The sequence below is a fragment of the Momordica charantia genome (assembly GCF_013281855.1).
Source record: "Momordica charantia cultivar OHB3-1 chromosome 1 unlocalized genomic scaffold, Mcharantia_2.0 BLBB01000001.1, whole genome shotgun sequence".
Lineage (NCBI taxonomy): Eukaryota > Viridiplantae > Streptophyta > Magnoliopsida > Cucurbitales > Cucurbitaceae > Momordica > Momordica charantia.
In genome coordinates, this window is record NW_028275157.1 from 21,571,590 (window position 1) to 21,594,552 (window position 22,963).

A 22,963-nucleotide genomic window follows, 5' to 3' on the forward strand; every position below is an offset into this window, starting at 1 on the left:
AGTAAAAAATTTAATTATGGACATTATACTAAATGATATAAAATAAATATATATTTAACCACTTCGATAGAAAAATATAAGTGTATTAACTATTAAGCTATAATCGAGTTGGCACTGTAATCTCATACGCAGACTCTCAAAGATAATTGTATTAAATGTTGATGATCATGATGTCGTGCCTATTTTTAATCATACACATAAAATCCTAATTTTGTCATTGAACTTAAAATCTTTATTTTATAGACTTTTAAAAAAAACTAATTTGGTCTCAAAAGTTTTTTGGAAATATATTTTAAACTCAATTATTTTTATATAAAAAATTTTGGTTCTCATTATTATTTTACCATGAAGTATTTAACTAACATATGATGTGATTTCGTCCATTTGAATATAGCTCAATAAATAAAACACTGATTATCTTTTTTAATGTCAAAAGGTTCCATTCTCCCCATGACTTTGATATATTCAGTGCATTAATATATTAAGTTGAGGCAAAACAAGTATTACGTGACAAAAGAACAATAATGTCAAATTGTTCTAATTTTTAAAAAGTCAATCTAAATATAGGTATAATTCAACTAGTTAACACTACTGCGTTTAAACTAAAACTAAGAAGCATCATCACGTAGTACCTCCAAATTAAAAAGAAAAAAAAAGGCAAAAGATATATTTTTTATTCTTTTAAAAAATTAATGAGTACTCGAACTGAGGGGGCCGGGGCGAGGACAGCCAAGAAGAGAAAAATAAAAGGAAATGGAGTTTGATTTTATGAGAATATTTGGGAACCATTCGAAAAATTGGTGGCTTGGGATTCAGTTACGAGCAACCCTTAGATTCATTCTGCACTAAATTACAGATATTATGGCGCACAAATACATCACTGTTTGTCTTTCTCAACCAAATTACAGATATTCAGTCCCCTCCATCTTCACGCTCATTTTTCTCTCTGCATTTGATCTTTATCCAGATCTTCACCAGGTTGGTCCCTTCGATTTCTTGCTTAATTTATCTATCTTATTCGTCGGATATCTTTTTCTTATTCCTGCTGAAATTTGAAGTTGGGAGTATGTATTGAATTTCGCAATAAATCGGGTCTAATGGAAATCACGCACCTCCATTCGGTAATTCATTACATGCTTGATACACAGTATTTAGTGCAAAGAATCAGTTTCTGATATTCTTGATGGACAAAGAAAATGGGGAAAAACGATGGGTGTAATTGTTCAAATCACATGGCGGCTAGGAATGAAGCTTGAGAAAAAAGAGAAGTCAGAAACGATGATATATGTCTATTATGTACATATTTCATTAACCTTTATTGGGATAGTCTAGTTCAATGGTATCTCAACTATTGGTGAATGATATTCATTTCATTTATCAACAAACTCTAGAATCCACTTTTTAACTCCATTTATGCTGAATTTGGGTGCTTAATTTTATGTTCTCTCTCTAAGGTGTGTGGTGTCCTGTCTTGCATCTGTTTGAAGGAAGTTCTATCATGGTTGAGCCATGTTGACGGTATATTCTCCGGGAGCTAACAAGAACTTTCTGGCATGTCCAGACTCTATTCCACAGCCTGAGGTATCTCATGACAAGATTATGCATGCTAATTCCCTTACTTGTAGTACCTCAGTTTCTCCGTGCTCTCTAAGGAGTTCTTGCAATAGCATGCTTCTACACAATCCCTCATCTTTTAAAAGGTGTAGTCAATTGAATGCTCATTATGTTCTGAACCGATTCGCTTTCAGAAGATGGCTAGTAAGTAGCTATTATATTCTGTTGACGTTTTTCTGATTATGGTGTCCTAGTTCTTGATATAAATGAATTCTGTTTCCTTGAATATTTCAGTGCTGCTCAGATAGTTCCACACCTCCTTCAGACGATGAGTATCGCTCTTCTCGCAACATAGCTATCAGTTTGTTCAGGCGATACCGGAATTATGTTGATCGAGGAGGAGGCGACAACCTAAAGGTGCATTCTGTAGTTGACTTTGATCCTTCCTTCTCTTGTGAGGTCTCCATGCTGTCTTCCTAAAGAAACATTGTCTGATAATTATTAGGATTTCATTAGTGCTGGGGTGAATGCATATGCACTTGGTTGTACAGATGAAGGGTTAAGAAAGGAACTTATTGACATGAAAGAATCCGGTCTTGAAATTGAAGTAATGCAAAGTTATGGTGGAAGCACTGGTTTGAAATCCAAAATCATCTCAGAGGAGGTATGTTACATCCCATCCGACATGGTCAAACTTGTATCATAGGCTGTGTTAACGTTCTCCACAGATATTTCTGTTTAAATTCATACAATTCCCCAAATCTCGATTTGCTGCGATGTTTGCTTCATAGAGGGTATGAATGACACTTCCTTCCTCATTTCTCTGAATGCAGATTGAAGAATGCATTCTGTGGTTGAGCATTATATTTGTCACCATCTTGTGTACACCACAACCAACTGTAGTTAGATGGTCATCTACACCTTCAGTGTCAGATGAAGTAAGGCTTCAGTGGAAAGGCTTTTGTGCTCTCATTGCCAATGCATATTATGTGCGGGGCATGGCATGGTAAACTGTTCCATTTCTCAGTTTGCGTTGTTTGTGAACTGCGCATTTGTAATTCACTGCTCGTGGTTGAGTTCAGTTGTCTGAGCAAGACTCTATTTGTTATTTTATGAAGGCTGCCGGTAAAGACTCTACAACTTGAGCAGATGGCAGTGGTGGGACGAGCTGAGGAACCTTCAGTTGTTGCTAGCCGAATGCGTCTAGTTTTCAGCACGCTTGAGGTTAGTCTGGAACAACTATAAGCTCCATGGATTATATGCTACCAATATGTCAATAACATTGTTTTTCTTCTGCTTTGAGATTTTCTTTGTTATGCCAGTTTTTATAGAGAAATGTAGTAGATAGTTGAAGTTTCATCATTGTGATATGTGCAGGTGGTTAGTCCACAATGGCCTAAAGTATAGTGCCAGATAATCGAAAGATCCTCCTGCCAGAAAACTTGGCAAGTTACCCTGATTACACACGCAGAATGTGAGTCAATGTAGCTCAACCATCTGTCTGGCTCAATTTGTGGCAATTTGTAAACTAATCTTCGAGCTTTTTTTTTCCCTTTCAATAACACTTTCTTGTTATTGTTTATATATGTTACAATAATTCTATCGGCAAGAATGCACAGCTGTTGTCCCATATTTGTTCTATTATCAGGAATTTTCTTCTTCTCATGTAATATCAATCACAATTCATGGGTGGCAACCTGCTTTATTGATTATATAATCCCTTCAGTTAATAATATAGGCAGTTCAAATACTGAACTCATAATTCATCATACACCCAGGGAAAAACGATAAAAACAGGGAATTCTGAACACTTTCTTCCACTAGAAACGAGGTGGAGGTAGAGAATTTGGAAGTATTTCCGTTGAACTGTATTCCATTAAAAGTTGTGCTTTTGCATGTGTAATGTTGTACACTATGCATCAACTGGGGAGGACAGATATAAGAAACATATTCATTGGCCGGGCTCTGTAGATGACATTTTTATCCGTTCCTAATCGCCAACATTCAATCGATTCACCGTTCTACCTAAAAGGTCAAAATTGATTTGATAAATATACATAATTTCTACAAAAAATCACAAATCGGAGGAAGTAACAAGTGCTGTGGCATCCTTTAACGTTTTCCTTGCACGCCAACGAATTGCAGCTGCAGTTTCTGATGATCCTATCTGTAAAATCAACAGAAACAAGAACTCATGAATACATTGGAGGATAAAATGTAGTTGGAAAAGAAGTAACTATGTGATTCATTTTTTCTGCCATTAGCATGTAGATCGGTGCTGAAATCCCTCGGACTACCATATTTTAACAAACATATGACTTATGGATGACCAAATAGAAAAGATCACTGATATGTCTTATAGATGTACATTTAGAGATTAATATGGAGACTGAAAGGTTACCTTAGCTTCCATTATACAGTACTCTTGCCACAAACTAACATCTTGGTCATAAGTTGTAAGTGCAGATTCAAATAGCTTACGAGCATTTGCGAGGCCATCTTTATCCCCAGCAGATGCAAGGTTAGATTCCAGCTGAATACATGTTCGATACATAGCACGCCCTGGATGGGGTAATCCAAGAAATCTGTTGAAAACAAGGGAACAAGGTTTATAAACGGAATTGGAAAACCCCAAACAGTAGTTTTCTATGGGAAAGACTATCATGGAGATCCACTTAACAAAATTCCTTATAAAAGAAAAATTACTTCTTATACACTTCTCTTGTACGTTGAATTCCATCTTTTTGTAGAACAAAATCAACAATCGTTGAGGAGAGTGAAAATCCATCCTCACTGCCACCGTATTTAGCTAATGCTAAAAGAGAAATTTCCAGCAATTTGTCAAAATAATAACTTTGATTGGCAAAAAAGTTGAGAACCTGCAATGAATAAATAAATAAAAAAAGGGCTCGAGTTGTAATACCACATCATCTCAATATAATATATATCAAACAATTTGAACAAAGCTGTACACATGCAAGCTGCAGCAATGGTCAGGAACCACAATCTTTTACCAATAAAATCAAGATAATTGAAAGATCAACATCATAAAGCGGAAAACATAATAGATATCAAGCCAGAAGTTTTGTTAAGGTAACAGATATACCACTAGCCACAGACTCTCAGATTCTGAAACTGAAAAATCTCTCAAAACATCTTTCGTCAGCTCAAAGATGGACTTCATATCATCCTTACTTGGAGAAGGAGAATCCTTCAAAATGCATTTTATCTCATTTGAGACTCTCAATACCCACAACTTCACTGAATTTGAAAGTTTTCCACTGCAAAGTCTTTCTGCGAGCTTCCGTGCTTCATCCAGTCTCCCAAGTTGCAAATAAAATGAAACATATTGACAACCTAAATCCTCAGTAATATGTCCTAAAGTTAGAGCCTTTTCATATACCACCAAGAGACGTGAAGTAATGTTCACAGTATAGCTAGATAATCCAGATGTGTGTTTTCCCTTAACAGGGGTAATAATGTTCATCAAAAACTCCACATACAAGCTAAACATTGTAGATGAAGGCAAACATTCGAGGGCTTCCTCATAGACCTGTTGATGACAAGCAAGGAGAAAGCAACTTCAGATAATCATAGAGATAAAGCAGGCAGATAAGTTATATGCATAACTTTCATTTAGTCATGACAAAGATCATAGGTCCTTTGTTTAAGCTAGTGCCTAATATATATATATATATATATATATATATATATATATATATATGCAATAAAGAAAGATATATGCATAAGATAACTGTGAAGATTTGACATGTTTGTGACTTCCATCATGCATAAAATTCACACCTGGACAGCCTTTTCGATCTGAGAGATCTCTTTTCCGTCACTCATTCCCTGTACATTTTCAGGATTACACTCAAGTCTAGCCAACCAGTCCCAATACTGTGGCTGAGTTCCGAAGTCTCTTTTTAAGTCCTGTAATATTTTTGAGTGCATTTCTTCTGAATGAGATAAATCCATTGCTTCCAATATCTCTAGGACACGCTTTCTCAGGCTAAAACTGGAAGGCAGAGCTTCAATTGCTCCATTGTAGATAGTTTCTAAAATGTTTGAACCCTGCTCTCGAAATAAATCCAGTTGATCCTTTGACTCCGTTTCAACAACTGATCCATCATTATTCTCTCTTTCTTCACCGATTGACATGAATAAATCTTTATTTTCCTCTCTCCATTGTTTCTCCTCAGCAGCTCTATTTTCACGGACTAGACTTCCCTTGTCCTCTCCAAGGGCAACCTTTCGGGCCTTCAACTTGTTAAGATAAGTAAGTTCCATCCGTAGATATTCTACCCAAAGATCCTCTGAAGTTGGGCAAACCCTCAAACCACTTAACATAAGAGAACGTGCAGCATCAACGTTCGTATTATGATCAAACTCCCAAGCAGCAGCATATATCCAAACCCCTGGAACCTTTGGATGAAACCTAATCAGCTGAGCCAGGACCTGCAAAGGATAAAAACGATTGACATTGGCCCAAACAACCTCAACTATCAACAGACTGATCTCAACTATCTTCATACCATCTCAATCATACAGAAAAATGCTCAGCGATCAAAATGTACATACATTTCTCCCAATCTTTCTCTGGATACAAACAGAAACTAAATTAAATCCAAAAGAGGAATATGATATGGTTACCTTCTTCATCCTCCCGTTCTGTTGTCCTCTACAAAACTCGAGATAGCGAAACCAAAGATCAATATCGCCCTTATACCTAGTAACCGCAAGGCGATAGATGTACAAGATCCTTTTGACACCGGCGAAGTCGGAAATAGACTTTCTCATCTTCTTATTTCCCTGCTTCTTAAGCTCGCGAGCCACCGCTTTCTTCCTGAGGTTGCGAAGTGAGTCCAGATGCGTCTCGTAATCGACATAGGCCAAGTAGTCCTGCTTGAGCGGACAAGGGCGCTTCAGACGGTACTCGAACTTACGCCGCTGCTTTACTATCTCGGCAATCTCTCGCCGGGAGAAGAGGCCGCGTTGCTCGAGGTCATCGAGCTCGTCGACCATGCCCTCGAGGCGGAACTGCACAACGTCCGCCATTGTCGGGTTCGGTAACTGGGAACTTGTAGGGAATAGAGCTAAATGCGAGTGCGGAAGACGGCTTTAGGGCTGCGAGGCAGGAAGGTCAGGCAAAAGAGTGGAACAAAAATAATATTTATAGATGTCATTAAAATAATATTTTTAAAAATAAAAAAAGAAGTAACAACGGAGTGGACCAAAAATAATATAACAGAAGTATGAATGATAAAACATTACTGCGTCCAAAGCGAACATAATTTAGTAATAATTGACATATATCTTCAATCATGAAGTTCTAAGTTCGATCCTCACCTCCACATATTGACATGGTGGATTAATGTAGTAAAAAAAAGTGGACCAAGAGCTCAGACTCCACCAAGCATAATTTAACATATCTCAAATACCCACAAATTTCAAAAATCATAAAGCTTAAACACTCGCAATATTTCAAAGACATCAACTCATAATAGTAAAAAAAAAATTCTATAAATTTCAGCAAAACAATAACTCCTAAAAATAATCCAAAAATCCCCAAATTTTAACCAAGACATAAAACTCTCTTGTAAAATAGTTCAGTAACCCTTAATTTTCAGCCAACATAAGCGTATAATAAAGTCTAAAATCCTCTTCAGCAAAACATCAACTCATAAGAGCAGTCCAAGAATAATCAATTTTAAGCGAAATTAAACCCATAAAACAGTCCAATAATATCCAAACTTCAAAAAAACACACACTCACAAAATATACTTCAAGAATCTTCAGACTTAATCTTATACAAACGGTTTTAAATAACCACGAATTTATAACACATATATCATACAAAACTCCCAAATACCCATAAACTTCAACCATCAAAATTTCACCTTTACGGAAATAATATGGTAAAGAAGAAGGAAGAGAAAGGGTTGACGGTGGTGGTTGATTTGTTTTAGAGAGAATGAGATGGAGAAGAAGAGGGAGTTAGGATTTTTTTCTTTTTTTTTTTTTTTTGGTTTCTGGAGAGAGATTGGGATCGTGGGTGAAGAAGGAAAGAGAATAAAATGGTAAAGTAAAAGAAAAAAACAACATATTTTTACACGAGAAATTTTGATTCATCCTCCACCTTTGAATTTATGAACAAATTTTGGGGATTTGAATTTAGGGTGTAATATATATTTCTTTTTATTACGAGTTGTCTTGGACAAAAATCGAGATTGATAAATCTTGATTTGTAACAAACTTCAATTCACTCGAAAATTTTAGATTTGACTTGTAATTTTGTGAATTGCAATAAAACTAAAGTGTTTTCTTTATATTTTAGAAGGTTTAGAAGGAAGAAAAAATTGAGGTTGTAAATTTTTTATCCGAGAAAAAAAAAGTGTTTTATTTTGTTAGTAGAGAGGTTAAAGAAAAAAAAAAAAAGAAACTATTTATTTGTGAGACAAGTTAAAGATTTTTTTTTTTTCTTTTTGCGAGAGATGTGAGAAGGGATGACCAAAAAGGTAATTTTAAGTGCAAGCTTTGACTGGAAAAGACCATAATAGTTTTTTTGGAAAATGACCCATACTTCTAAAATGAAAAATTTTAGGGTCAAAAAAATATATTTTTCTTAAAATTTTGTTATTTTATTTAAAACTTCAGCAATCGAACTAAAATTAGATGAAAATTGTATTTTCCATTTTTAGATAACATAGCTATTAAACTTGAGTTATGAGTAATAGTATTGTATATTTTTTGGAAATGAATACACAAATTTCGCTGCTTTAAATTTGAAGGAAACCATATAAAATAGTGGCATCCCCCAATCGTGTTCAGTAGCTCATTTTAGGCACTGTGCAGAGTAATAGTACTGTATATTAACATAATGAAAATGTGAAAGCTTAAAGAGCAAAAGAAAATTTTAACTAAAATATTTTTATATGTTTTAATTTTCAACTTTTACTCATAACTTTAGTAATACCATCCGTATATAATTTTTTTAAAAAATAATTCATCAATCAGGTAGATTATTTTTATGTTTCATTATATTTAAAATATTAGGTGACATTTTGAGAAATGATCAGCTTCTCAAAACGAAAATTATATATAATTGTAGAAATAACAATTTCCCTTCCCTTCAAGTAAGATAAAATGTAGAATGCATAAACGCAAAAATCGGAAACACATGCACTTCTATGGTAAAAGGATACAATATTTGTAATTAATTTTAGGTTTTAATTTATATTTTGTGCAGTAAATTTTAAGATTTATTTCATTTTTTCGTAGTAATTAAAATATCTATTATAATCCTTAATATTCCATAAAACACTTGTTTTTTTTTTGTAATTAAACTTTCATAATGTTTATTTTAATTCCTTGAACTAAAAAAAAAGACATTTTAGTCGTGTCGTTATATTATTTTGCAGCCAACAATTTTCATTTATAATATTCGCTTCCAACATATGTGTTTTTAATACATATTCATGTTAACATAAAAAGCATAAAGATGGAAATGGTTATTTTTTAAAAATTTAAGAACTAAAATAGTTATTAAAGACCAAAATAGAACAAATTTGAAAGTTCATATTCAAAAACAAAATAACCTCGAAAATTTAGGGACCGAAATAGAATTTAAACCTTATTTTTAATATAAATAATAGGAAGCCTCAATGGAGGAACATAAATGATTTTTCGATTTGAGAGATCAAGAATTCTCACTATGTATTAGATTGATGCAATTCAATTTAGTGGATATTTCAACATTTTCTTCTATCAAGAACGTTTTATCACTCTTGGCTCTCGAATTTGGACTATCCTACTCTCACCCAATTCACAAGTTTCATCAAGTAAACTATATTTGGGTAATTTATAGTAGTAATTTTATATATATCTATCGAAAGAAAAAATCTCTATTGGACAGACTTCTTTACGTGACTATGAATTTCTTTATTACACCTAAAAGTGATACGTTGAAAGAATGTTTTAGTTCTTCCAATATCAATGGACTGATTCTTCGCTCATTTCAAAAAGAAAAGAAAAAGATCTTGAAGAGCTATTTTCGAAATAGAAAAGAGAGTACTTAAAAGAACTAGAAAAATAAGTTTATACTCGCTCACAATTTTGTAACATTACACAAAATCAATATAAATGGATATTTTTGGGAAAAGACGTGGAAAGTATGGAATAGTAATTTCCTCCTCAAAAAAGAGAGAGAGAGAGAGAAAAAAAAAAGAGGAAAATCTTTCCATACATTCCCAAATCTCCACTTTTAAGAGAGCCAACAAGGGTGGCCGACTAAAAAGCATTGGTGTCGCGTGACACATGCATCCAAAATTCACATATGCCAATGTCCATAAAATGATATGAAAAATAAACTTGGCTCGTACGAGGCGTTGCTTGCTTCTCACTTTTTATACTATTCCACTGATATAGCAAAAAAACAACAGATCTACCCAAGTTTTATTCCAGAATGATTTCATGAGAGAAAAGAATATAAAACGAAGTCGGGAGGGAGCTAATCCGAGCATAACTTAGTAGATAATATAAAGCAGCTATTAGGAAGAAGAACTCATTAATGACTATATATTGTATTCCTTATCAAGTGTTAAGAACCTGCGACCATTTTATTTGAATTGAAGTGTTGAACTTCAAGCAAGACTAAGCTCAAGAGAAACCTCATTGACATCAGAACTCCCAGCCTTACTCAGTATCAACGGCTGGAAAGACCGTAGGCTCAGACACAGAGACATTGTTGTTTCACCACCAACCCTCTCTACAGTGTTATGATCCGACTTTTTCAACCCTTGATTATTGCTCTTGAAACTCCCAAAACAATCTTGCTCCTGAAAAAGAGGCATAAAATAATTGAACATCTCCGTTTGTGTACCAAGATTCTTGAATATCTCACAAGTGTGTGTGTGTGTGTGTGTGTGAGAGAGAGAGAGAGAGAGAGAGAGAGAGAGAGTACTTGAACAGTGCACCGTTTGATTATGTCATTGAAGATGAGGTAAGAATTTGGTTTCTTCTCTTTATAACGGGGTCTTTGTTCATTCCACATCTCTTGATTCTCTTTCCTGGAAAGGAAAACTTTCTCTATAAAATCAACGTAATGACCAAAAAAAGCATATCCCCGTTTCCCCCCTTATTGTAAAGTTCTAAATACTGTTCATCATGAATATGCATGAGATGATAAAGAAAAAATACTTTTGGACATATAGTTTGTTTAAATACACGCTGTTTCTTGGAAGCTTCCCTTAGACCTTCGGGTCATTATTTTTCAAACTTCTAGTAGTAATAATAAGAATAGGGAGAGAATAAACGAACCGGCCGAGTTCATGATCATCGGTGAAGCGACATCCAACGAGCTGGTCTGAAAGTTGATATCCCGGAGCCTGATCATTGTTGAGGTTATTTGCTGCCACAGGGAGCAAGGACAATGACATTTAGGATCAAGCTATATAAGTGGCCAGTTTAGGACTTAAACAAATAAGAAACAGGAATGTAATGTAAAACCTTGTGGTGTTACTTGCTCCTGCTTTGTGCTCCTGTACATCTGTCCATGGCAAACCTAAGCATTATTAAAACTAATTAAGAACGTTCATAAGCTGCCAACAAAGAGGAGGAAGAAAAGAAAAGGGTAAAAATGAATCAGAAAAAGCAACCAAGTCTGCACCTGTAGATGGCTTTTCACGTGAGATATGGTGAGACCATTCACATTCATTATCTGTAATACCATCTTTGGTGTAGCTCCTTCAAGTAAACACCAAAATAAAATGATTCATGTGAATATCATCAGAACAGGGTAAAAAAGAAAACAGAACTTGATAGATGCAATTATGGTATGGTATTATAGCTTAATTAGTTAGCTTACTGTCTTCTCCACCTAGGCGTTCAACTGCATGAACAAAGCAGCGATGAAGATCAGGAGTCCATCTTAATCTGGGAATTTTGGACCGGACGTAAGGTCTAACCATGGGGGATTTGAAGTTATTGATGTCATGGAAACTGCTCAATACTCTGCGCCTAGAAAACCTCATGTTGCTGATGCTGCGTCTTTAGGGGGAACGTGGATAAAGACCCTTAAAAAGAGAACCCCACTTCAGTTCAAACTCTTCTTAGAGAGAGAAGGGTACAGTACTCAGTAGAGGATAATAAATAGTTATGTGAGATTCTGTTGCATTCATTTGGCCTTTTCTGCTGCTTTCCCCAACTCAAAAGCCAGAAGGGACGGTTTAGTCTCTTTGGTGTTTGATTGGTAAAAGGAAAGTTTTGAGGGAGGGGCAGAATTTCTGGCCTGCTTCTTTTTTCAAATGTGTCTATGATTGGGTGGAAAATGAATAGGTGAAAAAAAACTGAAAAAGCTGTCTCAAAGTTATCTTTGGGGATATAATAATTTCTTCATTTTGGACATTCTTTTGGTCTCTATTCAGACATTCCTTTGGCTTCAAAATTACAAAAAAAGAAAGAAAAGCAGTGGGTGTAATGTAAGTGTAACTAACCCACATCTCCCCCAATCATATGCTGTATGTCATATCCCCAACACCGTTCCAGCTAATTCCATGGTATAATCAGACTCAGAATTCTAGGGGTTTTCTTTTTTACTTTCCTCTGTACATGGGTGGTGTTTATGCAAAATGATGATACTTAAACATTAAGCAACAGCAGAGGAATCCAAAAAGGGCATCCATGGGGTGGAGTTCAGAAAAAATGGATATATGACGAAAGCAGTGGATGTCCTTAAGGAAACATACCAAAATCCTCTGTTGAATGGGAACCTCATCATTCTGGTTGCGACTTTTCTTCGAACGCCTTATACCCAATGAGCCTTGAAAAAGAAAAAAGAAAAACCTCAACGGAACCGTGTGTTCGCCACGCAGACCCATGCTTGGAAATTAGCATGTCAGAATTTCCTCGCGCAGGAACACGTCGCAGCGGCCATGGATTGGCGAGACTTCCATTGGAATTACGTAACGTAAGCATAATTAGAATATTTTATGGGAAGGCAATTTCTAATTTTCTATGGATGGAAACAAATTGGGGGGAAATGAGCGCGTCCTCTATGGCAGGGGGCGGTTTCGAATTGGAGAGAATATTCTCTGAAAATGGGCATTGGCAGAGGCAAGAAACAGGTGTGATGTGGAATCCTAAGCGAAGGAATTATGGTGGAGTTGGAATTCATGCACCCAGTTTTGTTTGAATGTAGGAAACCTTTCAAAAGCTGATCCGCATCCATTCAATTCTCTGGGACGATCATTCCTGAAAATCTGAATATAGTAAAACAAAGTAGCCAGATGGCGAGTTCTGTATTCAAAGAACAAAGATGGGCAATTTCTGCACAAATCAGAGAAGCGAGACTTTAGTCCACTTCAAAAGATTCAGTTTTGATATCTATCTACATTCATTGGGTAAAAATAGAATATGGGTTGAAGAAAATTGAAGTGAGAGCATCCTTCTCAGTAAGTATAGTAACCAAATTGATATTGACGATTAAAAAAACTATGAAGATATCGACTTTGCCCAAGTTTTCAGCCAACAGGATCACTCTTGATTGGATTGAATGATCAACCTATATATTCAAATGGGTCCAAAATCATCTAGAGATGGCCTGGCCATTATGTTGACTTCCTAAACATCTAACGATCTCAACTAAATATGGATTAATTAATCTTTATCTTATCGAACCCGAGATGTCGACAAAACGTATGACCCAGAAAATACCCGTTTTAATAAGGTAGAGTTCTTGCTAGAGCTTTTTCCAAGGCTTAATCTGTTATAAGCTGTAGTTCATAATTAATGGTGATATAAACAATAAATGTCCAATCCAAATCCTCTGATGCTCTTAGTAACCAACGACCAGCTATGATCTTGCACATCATTTGCATAAGCTAATCATAACCTCCAATTATATACGAAAGAAAATCAGAAAAATGGGAAGGAAACAAGAGGCTCTACAATGGGGAAGAAGAAACTGAGGCTGCAAACTCAAGACTCCAATGTCAGTTTTTCAGCCTCATGGCTCTTATTTCCTTGTGATCATATTCTCTGTAATCCATGTGAGTTATGATTTTTTGCAGGTTATATTGGACAATGGATTGTTGAAAGTGACAATATCAAACCCCCAAGGATATGTAAGTGGTATCAAGTATGGAGGCATGGACAATTTGTTAGATGTAAAATCAAGCGAATCTAAGAGAGGGTAATTTCCTGACATTTTGACGATTCTGAGGTTGTCTTGGTTTTGGGCACCTGTCCTTTTTGCTTATATGTAACCGAAATGATGAAACTGTAGACTGAACCGGATTCCATGTATCTACTTTTGACTTGTTTCTTTCCTGTGTGCAGATACTGGGATATCAATTGGAGTTGGCCTGGAGGCAAGGACAGATACCAACTGTATATGTCTGCTCTCTCAAGACTGATAGATTAAGTTAAATTTTGAAACTTTAAGCAGTTTACCAGTCATCAAACCAAAGGAAGATAGGAAAAGTTCGACTATGGAGTTTTCGCTCGATTAAAAGGATATAACAAGTCCCGAATACATGATTTTCTTCTGAGGGCAGCTGCAAATATTCACTAACTCTTGATCCATTTAAACTTTCAGGCTTAAAGGATCTGAATTTAATGTAATCAACACAAGTGATGACATCATCGAGCTATCGTTCAAGAAAGTTTTTAACCAGTCGAGTCAAGGCAACAAACTTCCCCTTGGAGTAGACATAAGGTTGTATGTTCATTCAGAACTCCCTGTTACCTTGAAATTAATCTCCAAATTCTGGTGAGTTTCATTCAGGCTTCTAATTTGTCCTCTAGGTATGTAATGAGGACTGGTATTCCAGGCTTCTATTGCTACGCGATCTATGAGCACCCTTCGGAATGCCGGGCGTTCGATCTTGCTCAGACAAGGATGGTGTTTAAATTGCGAAAAGAGAAGTAAAATATCCTGCCTCTCCATGGCAAGCTGGAGTACAATTTGCTGTTCTTTTTTTCTTCTTCTGTTTCTTGTACTGTCTGTCTCACCATTTAGAGTCAAATTAGGTTCCACTACATGGCAATTTCAGATGAGAAGCAAAGAATAATGCCAATGCCAGAGGATTTGCATCGAGGCAGAGGTGAACAACTAATTGTACCTGAGTCAGTCTTGCTTGTAAATCCTATTAATCCTGATCTGAAAGGAGAGGTGAGAATGTAAGCCTAGGTTTATTTGCTTTACCTGCACACGAGAAACAATTTCCTTGAACAAAAGGACCAAATGCAGGTAGATGATAAGTACCAATACTCAGTGGATAACAAAGATGGAGGAGTTCATGGATGGATAAGTTCAAGCCCAAACAACATAGGTTTTTGGGTAGTTTTCCCGAGCCATGAGTTTCGAAATGGTGGCCCTACTAAGCAAAATCTAACCGTCCACACCGGTCCTACCTGCCTGGCTGTAAATTCTTTACCTTTACTCCACAGTGTAAATCCCAAAGTTTGTTCACAAATGTTTGATCTGATGCAACAGATGTTTCATGGAACCCATTACATTGGAGAAGACATACTCACACAAATTAAGGAGGGAGAGACATGGAGAAAGGTGTTTGGTCCTTTTCTTGTATACCTTAACTCCACCCCAGATGTATCAGAAGCACACAATTTATGGATAGATGCAAAAGAACAGGTATTTATTTGTTATAAATCCAACTTACTCCCAATCTATACCTGCATTGCTCAACATTTTGCAGTAAATTGATCCACTGTCTCATAACATAGAACTTAAATATCATCAAGCTACTAAATCATACATTCCTTCGAGTTCTGTACTAATTTTCTAGTGAAAACCTGAAGATGTATGATTTTTCAGGAGTACAATATGAAGTTATGATTTTGCTTTGCTGTTTAATCATGTTTCTGCTAATATGCATCGAGAGTCTAAGTTGCAGATACGCGAGCTTAATCTTGCACACGATTTTAATGTAGAGAATGCTAGAGGAGGAGGCATGGCCCTATGATTTTGTCTCTTCTTCCTTTTATTTCATAGCAAATGAACGTGGTTCCATTTCAGGAAGACTATTAGTCCAAGACAGGTCATGTTGGTTCCCACTTCGAAAGAGCAGTAATTTTCCTTTCCGTGCCTTGTAAAATAAGGTAGAATCTCTTTCTTTTTCTCCAGGTATGTTTCAAGTTCCTCAATCCCTGCTAGAGATGCACATATTGGTTTATCCGCTGCTAGGGAAGAAGGTGCCTGGCAAACAGAGAGCAAGGTGAAAGCTGTTCCTTACCCCTCCTGCGAAAGAACCCTTTTTCACTTTTTACTTTTATCAGTTTCAATGCACAGAATTCAATAACTTTTACTTCATAACCTCTTAAAATGAATTTTATTTGTGTGAACCCAGGAATATCAATTTTGGGTACAAACAGATTCCAATGGAGATTTCACCATCAGAAACATTATTCCTGGAGTCTATGGGCTTCATGGTTGGGTACCAGGATTCATTGGGGATTATCTTCACAAATCACTAGTAACAGTATCTGCAGGTCCTTTGCTCTTTTCCACTGAAGTTTTTCTGCTTCCTATGTCAAATTAGAACGGGGTACGGTGTCTCCGATGTTGTAGAATAATGCTACTGCTTCAACTAGTTCTGATAGTTGATATTCAACAGGATCTCATACACATCTAGGCATTCTGACCTACAGTCCCCTCAGAGATGGTCCTACTTTGTGGGAGATCGGCTTTCCCAACCGTACAGCCAATAGCTTCTATGTTCCTGATGTGAATCCAATGTATGCCAACAAGTTATTTCTTCACAGCCATGAAAAGTAAGCAACAGATCCCTTCTTTTAGGTGACAATAAGCTACTAGGGAAATTGTAGGCAATAATGCAATATATCCTGTATCTGATCATGTACCAAATGCAGGTTCAGGCAATATGGTTTATGGGAGAGATACAGTGATTTACATCCAAAAGACGACCAAGTTTTCACTGTGGGTATCAACGATCCGAAGAAAGACTGGTTCTTTGCTCAAGTTTGCAGGTATTGTACTTTAACCCATCACATATTGGCAATTTAAAAGGCTTTCCTTCTTGTTAAAATGCGAGTTCTACTGAATGGTGAGTACTACTGAACTTGTGTAGAAGAAGGGAAGATGGTGAGTATGTTGCGACGACATGGACAATCAAGTTCAACATAACATCATTAACTGATGGAACTTACCGGCTGAGATTAGCCATTGCATCTGCAACACGCTCAGACTTGAAGGTACAGACAGGAAAATATTGAAGAACTTAACTCCACACAAAAGGCTCTTGTTTGTAGTAAAACCGTGGTATTTTATGACTGCAGATTAATGTCAACTCAATGGGGTCAGAGTCTCTGGTTTTCCAGCTGATGAATCTGGGAATGGATAACACAGTTTGTCGACATGGAAATCATGGGCTGTATCGGCTTTATAGCATCAACGTTCCATCTTCAATGCTTGTAAAGGGAGACAACTCCATGTTTCTCACGCAGGCAAGGAATGGAGATTCACTCTGTGGGATTTTATACGATTACTTAAGACTGGAAGCTCCTGATACTCCATGAAGATCTGATTAATCCAAAGGCACTACATTTGTAATTGATATTTGCTTCTGTGCTGCCCAAATGTATTTGTAAAATTGCCGAGGGGAACTCAAACATTCCACTTAATCAAAGCCGAATTTCATAACAAACAACGTACTCTTTATCCATAGTTTGATTTGATTACAACAATCAATCATAGACGGATATTTACTGAGCTAACACATAGAAAGACGACTTAACACAAACCCCAAAATCTACATGGGACAACGATACTCTTTGATTATGCGAATATTTTAGACTGCAACTTGTGTCAACTGTATAATTGACTCAACCTGGACCACGAGCTCATTTGGGCTGTGTATAGATTAATTGCAGAAACATTCTGGTTCAATCATCGGAAAGCATTTACAAAGGCCGTAAGCGACTCAACATCTCTCTTCTCGGAGGGGTACTTGATCGGCCGAGAGGAATGTTTAGGGAAGAATAGTATGGTGGGGAAGCTACCGAGCTGCAATTCTCGCTGTGCAAACTCTTTTTCATCGCCATCAGCTCTAAACTTCCCAACCTTAACTCCTGTCCCGTCTAGCTTCTCAGCTAATTCAACATAGGATGCCTCCATTGCCTGCTCAATTTGAGAAGATGGAAATTGTAAATAAACAATCTCAAAATCAAGATTGGGAATATAATCGTGAACTAACAAGGGAAAGTGGCAATGAAATTAAAACATTGGTATGTTACCTGACAGAAGCGGCACCATGGTGCGTACAGAACAACAAGCCATGGTTCTTTCCTACCCTCCAATCTAGCCAAATTCTCTATTCCAGCTCTAGTCAAGCTCACCAAATTCTGAGACTCAAAAATGTCCTCATTTGTGGCAGCTCCATTTGTGTTGCCATTAAGCTCGGCTGCGTCTTCCTGCTTAAGATTTCCTTTGTGAAGACCACATTCCTTAGCCTTCGCATCCTCCCACCACCATCTTCCTTCCCTCTCGTGTTGCCATGGCAAGACGGGTCTTGTGCATGGTTCACAGCCAATTGAGACATATCCTTGCGAGTGCAATGTGTTAACAGGCACATTCATGGATCGTAAAAAGTTCCATATGTCTTTACTGTCAACATTAGCTACTGGATTCCATTTAACCAGGCTACCAACGCCACCATCCAGCCCTTCAAAAACAGGGTCCACCTGAACTACAGGAACTTCAGACCTGGTACCAGGGGATTGATCTTTCCTTTGACCAGTGATCCATGCTCGTAGCCCCTTCAAGGCCCTCCTCAGAGGCCTCACCTTCCGCACACGGCAGCATTCCTGGTGCCCATCCTCGTAAAAAGAAAACATCCCTTTGGTTCGGACTAATGCTTGAACTTCAACAGCATCGGGGAACATGTACTCAATATGGATACCGTAATGCTTTTCCACTTCATCAAAAAATTTGTATGTTTCTGGATTCAATCTTCCAGTATCCAAGCTAAAAACTCTAAATGGTCGACCAGTTAGATGGGCATACTCGATCAAAGCAACATCTTCAGCACCACTGCAGGAAAGGAAATGAAGAACTTAACTTTCAAATTCTAAAAACGTATACATGACGAACAGAATGATATGGAGGTGATATCTAGAATAGTTTTGATAATGGAATAATAAAGTAATTTACGTCTTAGGAAAAGAAAACACGTCGAGTCTTACTGTTCTTGGCTTGAGGTGTCTACGGCGAAGATTATTTTCTTCTAACGTATAAATAAAGAAAAAGAAAAAGGTGAAAAATGGTCGTTGACACCATCGACCAACGAAAATTTTATGCTTCAAGGCATTTTATCGAAAAGTTATACTTCCGACAAAATCCTCCATATAAAAGAAAAATATATTCCTCCTAAAAGAGCCGCACTGGATTCAAAATAGTTGACCAAACCAATTTTGAAGTACAGTGTTTTAAAATAATAAGAACTATTAGTACACATCCCGTCATTAACATTACCAAATTGATTGCTTCAGATGAGATGGGTTACCTGAACGCAATTGCAATATCATTGCCAAATTTCTCTAAGGCTTTGTCCATAATTTCAAGGGGGGAAGCATTTTCAAGGTCTTTAGCTAATGACTCGTAGTCCTCAACCTCCGCTTGCTCAACCACCCCTGCAATGAAGGTACAAGAACATCAATGTCACCACCAAAACCGTACTCCTTCTCGGAAGCACTCGTAAAACCATCAAGAATACCTAATATCAACATTAACGAAAATGAAGTCGGGAGAATGATGAATACCCACCGGGGGCAACGGAGGTTGCTGCCAGAGGAGCAACGGAATCGCTCCGTTTTGGTTCGGCATGTAGAGGCTCTACAGAGCATCGTCTCTGGGAATAATAATTCACAGACGACGCTGGTACATTAGGCCGACTCGACAACCTAAGATAACCGATTTGCGGAGCTGCAGATTCAAACAAACACATCAGACTTGTGCAAAAGAAGAGATCAATTACAAATCGATTCCGTTAAGAGCGACATCCAGAGGACTCGAGAAAAATAAAGTTCAGCAATAATTACAACATGGCGACGTAAACTAGGCCTTCCTATCACTAACGGAACCAATTGAAACCATTCAAACGAAAAGCCCCAGACTCCAGGAAAGATTAATTGCTTTCAATATCAAGAAGAAGAAAAAAACAATTCCAAAATTGAACAAAAAGCCATTGCTTGAGAAATGATGGCTTCCGAAAGAAGAATTAACGAATGTAAATAAACATAGATAAGAAATGGTATCTCATCGTTAACACGCTACCACCAAAACCAATCAGAACTAAACCATAGAAGCAAATATACAGGGGGAAGATAAACGGAATTCAATGCACCTTTAGGGTCAGAGGCGGCAATCGAACGGGAGAAACTGGAACCGGTAATTGCAGAACTTGAAGAAGAAGAAGCAGCGGCAACAGCAAGCGCCATTGTATTGTAGAATCGGTGTGGCTCTAAGAGCTTCTTCGGCTCTTTGTTATCAAATTTGTGTTTCTCTTTGCCTTTCAGACCGCATTGATACTGGAACGAAAGGAAACGATAAATATCAATGGTCCAGAGAGGAAGACGATTCTGGTTCACTGAACCTGGACGCTATTTCGTATAGAGCCGCCTCGCGCCTTTCTGCTTACGTGGTTGAAGGTTATTGGTCAGGATTCAAGTAGCGCAAACGCGCGGCGCTCAGCGCTTCCGTCACGTACTTCAACCCGGAGCCCATGGTCAAGCCTCCGATTTTGAGTAATTTTTTACATCATAGTAACGTACAATACTATTTGTTTTTAATTTAATATTTTAGCATAACTTTTTCATATTTAGTTAGTAGTGGTATTTATCAAAATATTAAAAATTTATAGTGACAATTAATGATTAATAGAAGGATGTGAAAATAAAATAGGAAATGTTTTGGCCATTCAGATTCAAGGTTTTTCTTTAAAACAGTTTTTTTTTTATGCCAGAGATCGAAATAGTGAATGTCCAAGTCAATAATGAAGTCCAATAATGAGTAAGGTATCCGAAAAGGAATTTGAACATACGCAATATCTTCTACCATTTTATAGGTGGTCGCAGGCAAACGAATTTGGTAAGAAGGACAGAGATTCTGACCTTCCATATCGAGGTGGGATAGACTGATTGATTGCGCTCGATCAATCCTGTCTTCGTCGCGTGCTGATAGCGAAATACTAAGGGTGGAAACAACCTGGCGAGGTTGGGCTAATTTACTTTTCCTCTACAAACTTGGTATTCTTCCTCGTAACATGTATAATCTTCATTCTTAAAGTGAGTTTACTTTCAAGCCTAGTAGTTACAAGCTATAATAAATAAACAGTTGTAGCAGTTTTTGGCCTTAAAAGTTATATAATAGTGAAACTAATAATTACACAAAATTTATAATTGCATGTGTTCATAGAAGGGTACAGATTATTTCTTTTGAAAATTTGGACTTCAACTCTAAGATTCTGTACCAAAAAGATAAATAAATAGAAATGATCTGGCGATCAATTTCCTTTCCTCGTATCTTCTTTTTTCTTGTATAATTTAAATTTTGTTTGGCCATTATGATATATATGTTTTTTTAATGCAGAAAGTATAAAGATTCGTCAAAATTTTAATATAAATTTAATCTCTGGTCTCAATTTTTTAATGTTTAGGTGAATCGTTGTTAGATCATGATCTGAACTATTTGACAAGTAATCAATATTTTTTTAAATACAAATCGATATTTAATTATTCTTGTAAGGGCTTGATTCTTTCTATCAATTATTGATGGCAAAGCGTACAAATTGTTATAATTAAATTGTTTGTAGCCCGTTTAATCGTAAAATCCTTTTTCTTTAATGAGATTTTATGTTGAGAGGCCAAATTTGCCTTACCAAATGGAATACAGAAGCCCCAGCTCCGTTGAAAATAGGTCGGATTAATTAGAATAATTATAAAAAAAAATTATTGTACTTCTAAATGTTTATTAATGTTAAATATAATTTTATTATATATATATATATATATATATTTTGCAGAATACATTTAGGTTTGAATTTAATTACTAAAATTTAGTATGGAGTATTTTTATGTATATTTAGGTTTTTTTTTTGTCAAAGCGAGCATAACGATAATTGGCATATACTTCCAACCACGACGTTGTGAATTCGAATCTCCTCCCCAACATGTTGTACTATAATATATATATATATATATATGTAATATTTTATATCCTGAATTTTTAATTTTAATTTTCAAAATAATTGTTTTGAAATGGTTGTTTTCCATCATCAATGTGCGACTAGGCAGAGCTATTCCACCACAACCTCACTGATGTATTAATTTTGGTTTTTTGTCCCAAAATAATATTCTTTTTTCACAAAAATAACAACATAAGAATATAAGGTTGTGGTTGGCTTACAAATATAATGTGGTTTAAAAGTCTTTAAGCCATTGTGAGGCCATGAATTTTTGTTAAATATTTGTGGTCTTTTCCATTCTATAAACCCCTATCACATGTCATCGCTATCACCTTTTGTTTCTTTATTTATTTATAGAGGGCCAAAAGGGGGTAAATAAGCTAAGAAAGTTTAAAATATTTCATCATCCATCTTGAATTTTGTTTTTTTAAGTGGTATTTTTATTTATTTTAATTTTTTGAAACTAATTATTGAGTTCTAAAGCTAAATTTCAAAAATGAAAAATAATTTTTTTTACTATATTACAAAATTATGAAAGTGAGAGAGAACATAAAATAAAAACAAAAAATAGAGCCGTCATTAAACAAAATTTATACCAACTTATTCGTCAATATTATACCTTTTTCTATTTTTACCAAGAAAATAAATTTATTAAGAATCAACAACAACTCGAATTACAATTTGCGTGGGTCAATTTTATGTCATTTTGAAGTGTAAATATTCGGTTTTTCAGAATCTCGCTTTTATAGGTGCATTGAAGAATTATTATTATTATTATTATTAAAAGGGGGTTTATCTTTTATTTACATGTTGACTTAAAAAAGAATGAAAGAAAAGAATCAAAAGAAAAAAAAAAGAAATGAATTAAAATATGTAATGGCTGGGAATTGGGAATCTCGCTTCTGAGAAGCATGGCCCTTGAAGAAATTAAGAGGCAAAGCCACCTTCTTCTTCTTCTTTTTGTTTTGTTTGTTTCTGTGTTTTTTCATCTTTTAGTCTAATTCGCACTCAAATCATTGGTTCCAATCTGTGGGAGGGAAAATAGAAAAGAAAATAAATAGCACAATATGAGATTTTAATAAATACATAAAGGCATCACAAACCAATTGACATAACTCAATTAATTAAGATATATATATTTAAGATCAAAAAGTAGCGAGTTAGAATTCTGTTGTTACTTGAGAAAAATG

General features: G+C 36.0%; 5 protein-coding genes across 10 annotated transcripts; 2 read left to right on the forward strand and 3 right to left on the reverse strand.

Annotated features, from left to right (window-relative positions):
- The first annotated feature begins 783 nt into the window (after positions 1-783).
- On the forward strand, positions 784-3,184 carry LOC111012348 (orotidine 5'-phosphate decarboxylase). Of its 4 annotated transcripts, none has more exons than XM_088122887.1 (7): positions 784-978; positions 1,488-1,581; positions 1,849-1,971; positions 2,060-2,218; positions 2,388-2,560; positions 2,673-2,778; positions 2,932-3,184. In XM_088122887.1, exons 2-7 carry the CDS (start codon positions 1,510-1,512, stop codon positions 2,959-2,961), a joined length of 663 nt encoding a protein of 220 aa, XP_087979013.1. In that variant the 5' UTR covers positions 784-978; positions 1,488-1,509; the 3' UTR covers positions 2,962-3,184. The 4 variants fall into 4 exon arrangements, with proteins under 4 accessions (XP_087979013.1, XP_022142162.1, XP_022142160.1 ...); XM_022286470.2 differs by having other exon boundaries at positions 786-978; positions 1,455-1,581; XM_022286468.2 differs by having other exon boundaries at positions 786-978; positions 1,488-1,758.
- Positions 3,185-3,392: 208 nt separating this feature from the next.
- On the reverse strand, positions 3,393-6,708 carry LOC111012347 (U3 small nucleolar RNA-associated-like protein). The gene is made up of 6 exons (XM_022286466.2): positions 6,208-6,708; positions 5,359-6,012; positions 4,661-5,107; positions 4,261-4,433; positions 3,956-4,139; positions 3,393-3,721 (listed from the first exon to the last, which is right to left on the reverse strand). The coding sequence occupies exons 1-6, from the start codon at positions 6,610-6,612 to the stop codon at positions 3,629-3,631; spliced, it is 1,956 nt and encodes a 651-aa protein (XP_022142158.1). The 5' UTR covers positions 6,613-6,708; the 3' UTR covers positions 3,393-3,628.
- Positions 6,709-10,103: 3,395 nt separating this feature from the next.
- LOC111012339 (uncharacterized) lies at positions 10,104-13,041 on the reverse strand. Of its 3 annotated transcripts, none has more exons than XM_088120062.1 (7): positions 12,300-13,041; positions 11,420-11,627; positions 11,222-11,298; positions 11,062-11,116; positions 10,873-10,963; positions 10,517-10,622; positions 10,104-10,391 (listed from the first exon to the last, which is right to left on the reverse strand). In XM_088120062.1, the coding sequence occupies exons 2-7, from the start codon at positions 11,583-11,585 to the stop codon at positions 10,197-10,199; spliced, it is 690 nt and encodes a 229-aa protein (XP_087976188.1). In that variant the 5' UTR covers positions 11,586-11,627; positions 12,300-13,041; the 3' UTR covers positions 10,104-10,196. The 3 variants fall into 3 exon arrangements, with proteins under 3 accessions (XP_087976188.1, XP_022142142.1, XP_022142143.1); XM_022286450.2 differs by having other exon boundaries at positions 12,048-13,041; XM_022286451.2 differs by having other exon boundaries at positions 11,062-11,101; positions 11,420-13,041.
- Positions 13,042-13,414: 373 nt separating this feature from the next.
- LOC111012479 (uncharacterized) lies at positions 13,415-17,109 on the forward strand. Its single transcript, XM_088120073.1, has 15 exons — positions 13,415-13,543; positions 13,623-13,744; positions 13,891-13,941; positions 14,150-14,269; positions 14,359-14,478; positions 14,584-14,725; positions 14,804-14,977; positions 15,050-15,205; positions 15,505-15,611; positions 15,698-15,788; positions 15,921-16,062; positions 16,188-16,344; positions 16,444-16,560; positions 16,662-16,785; positions 16,870-17,109. The coding sequence occupies exons 1-15, from the start codon at positions 13,502-13,504 to the stop codon at positions 17,107-17,109; spliced, it is 1,905 nt and encodes a 634-aa protein (XP_087976199.1). The 5' UTR covers positions 13,415-13,501.
- A 101-nt stretch (positions 17,110-17,210) lies between these two features.
- Positions 17,211-20,127, reverse strand: LOC111012338 (5'-adenylylsulfate reductase 1, chloroplastic). Its single transcript, XM_022286448.2, has 5 exons — positions 19,935-20,127; positions 19,355-19,513; positions 19,095-19,221; positions 17,827-18,622; positions 17,211-17,710 (listed from the first exon to the last, which is right to left on the reverse strand). Exons 1-5 carry the CDS (start codon positions 20,026-20,028, stop codon positions 17,480-17,482), a joined length of 1,407 nt encoding a protein of 468 aa, XP_022142140.1. The 5' UTR covers positions 20,029-20,127; the 3' UTR covers positions 17,211-17,479.
- Between the last annotated feature and the right edge of the window lie 2,836 nt (positions 20,128-22,963).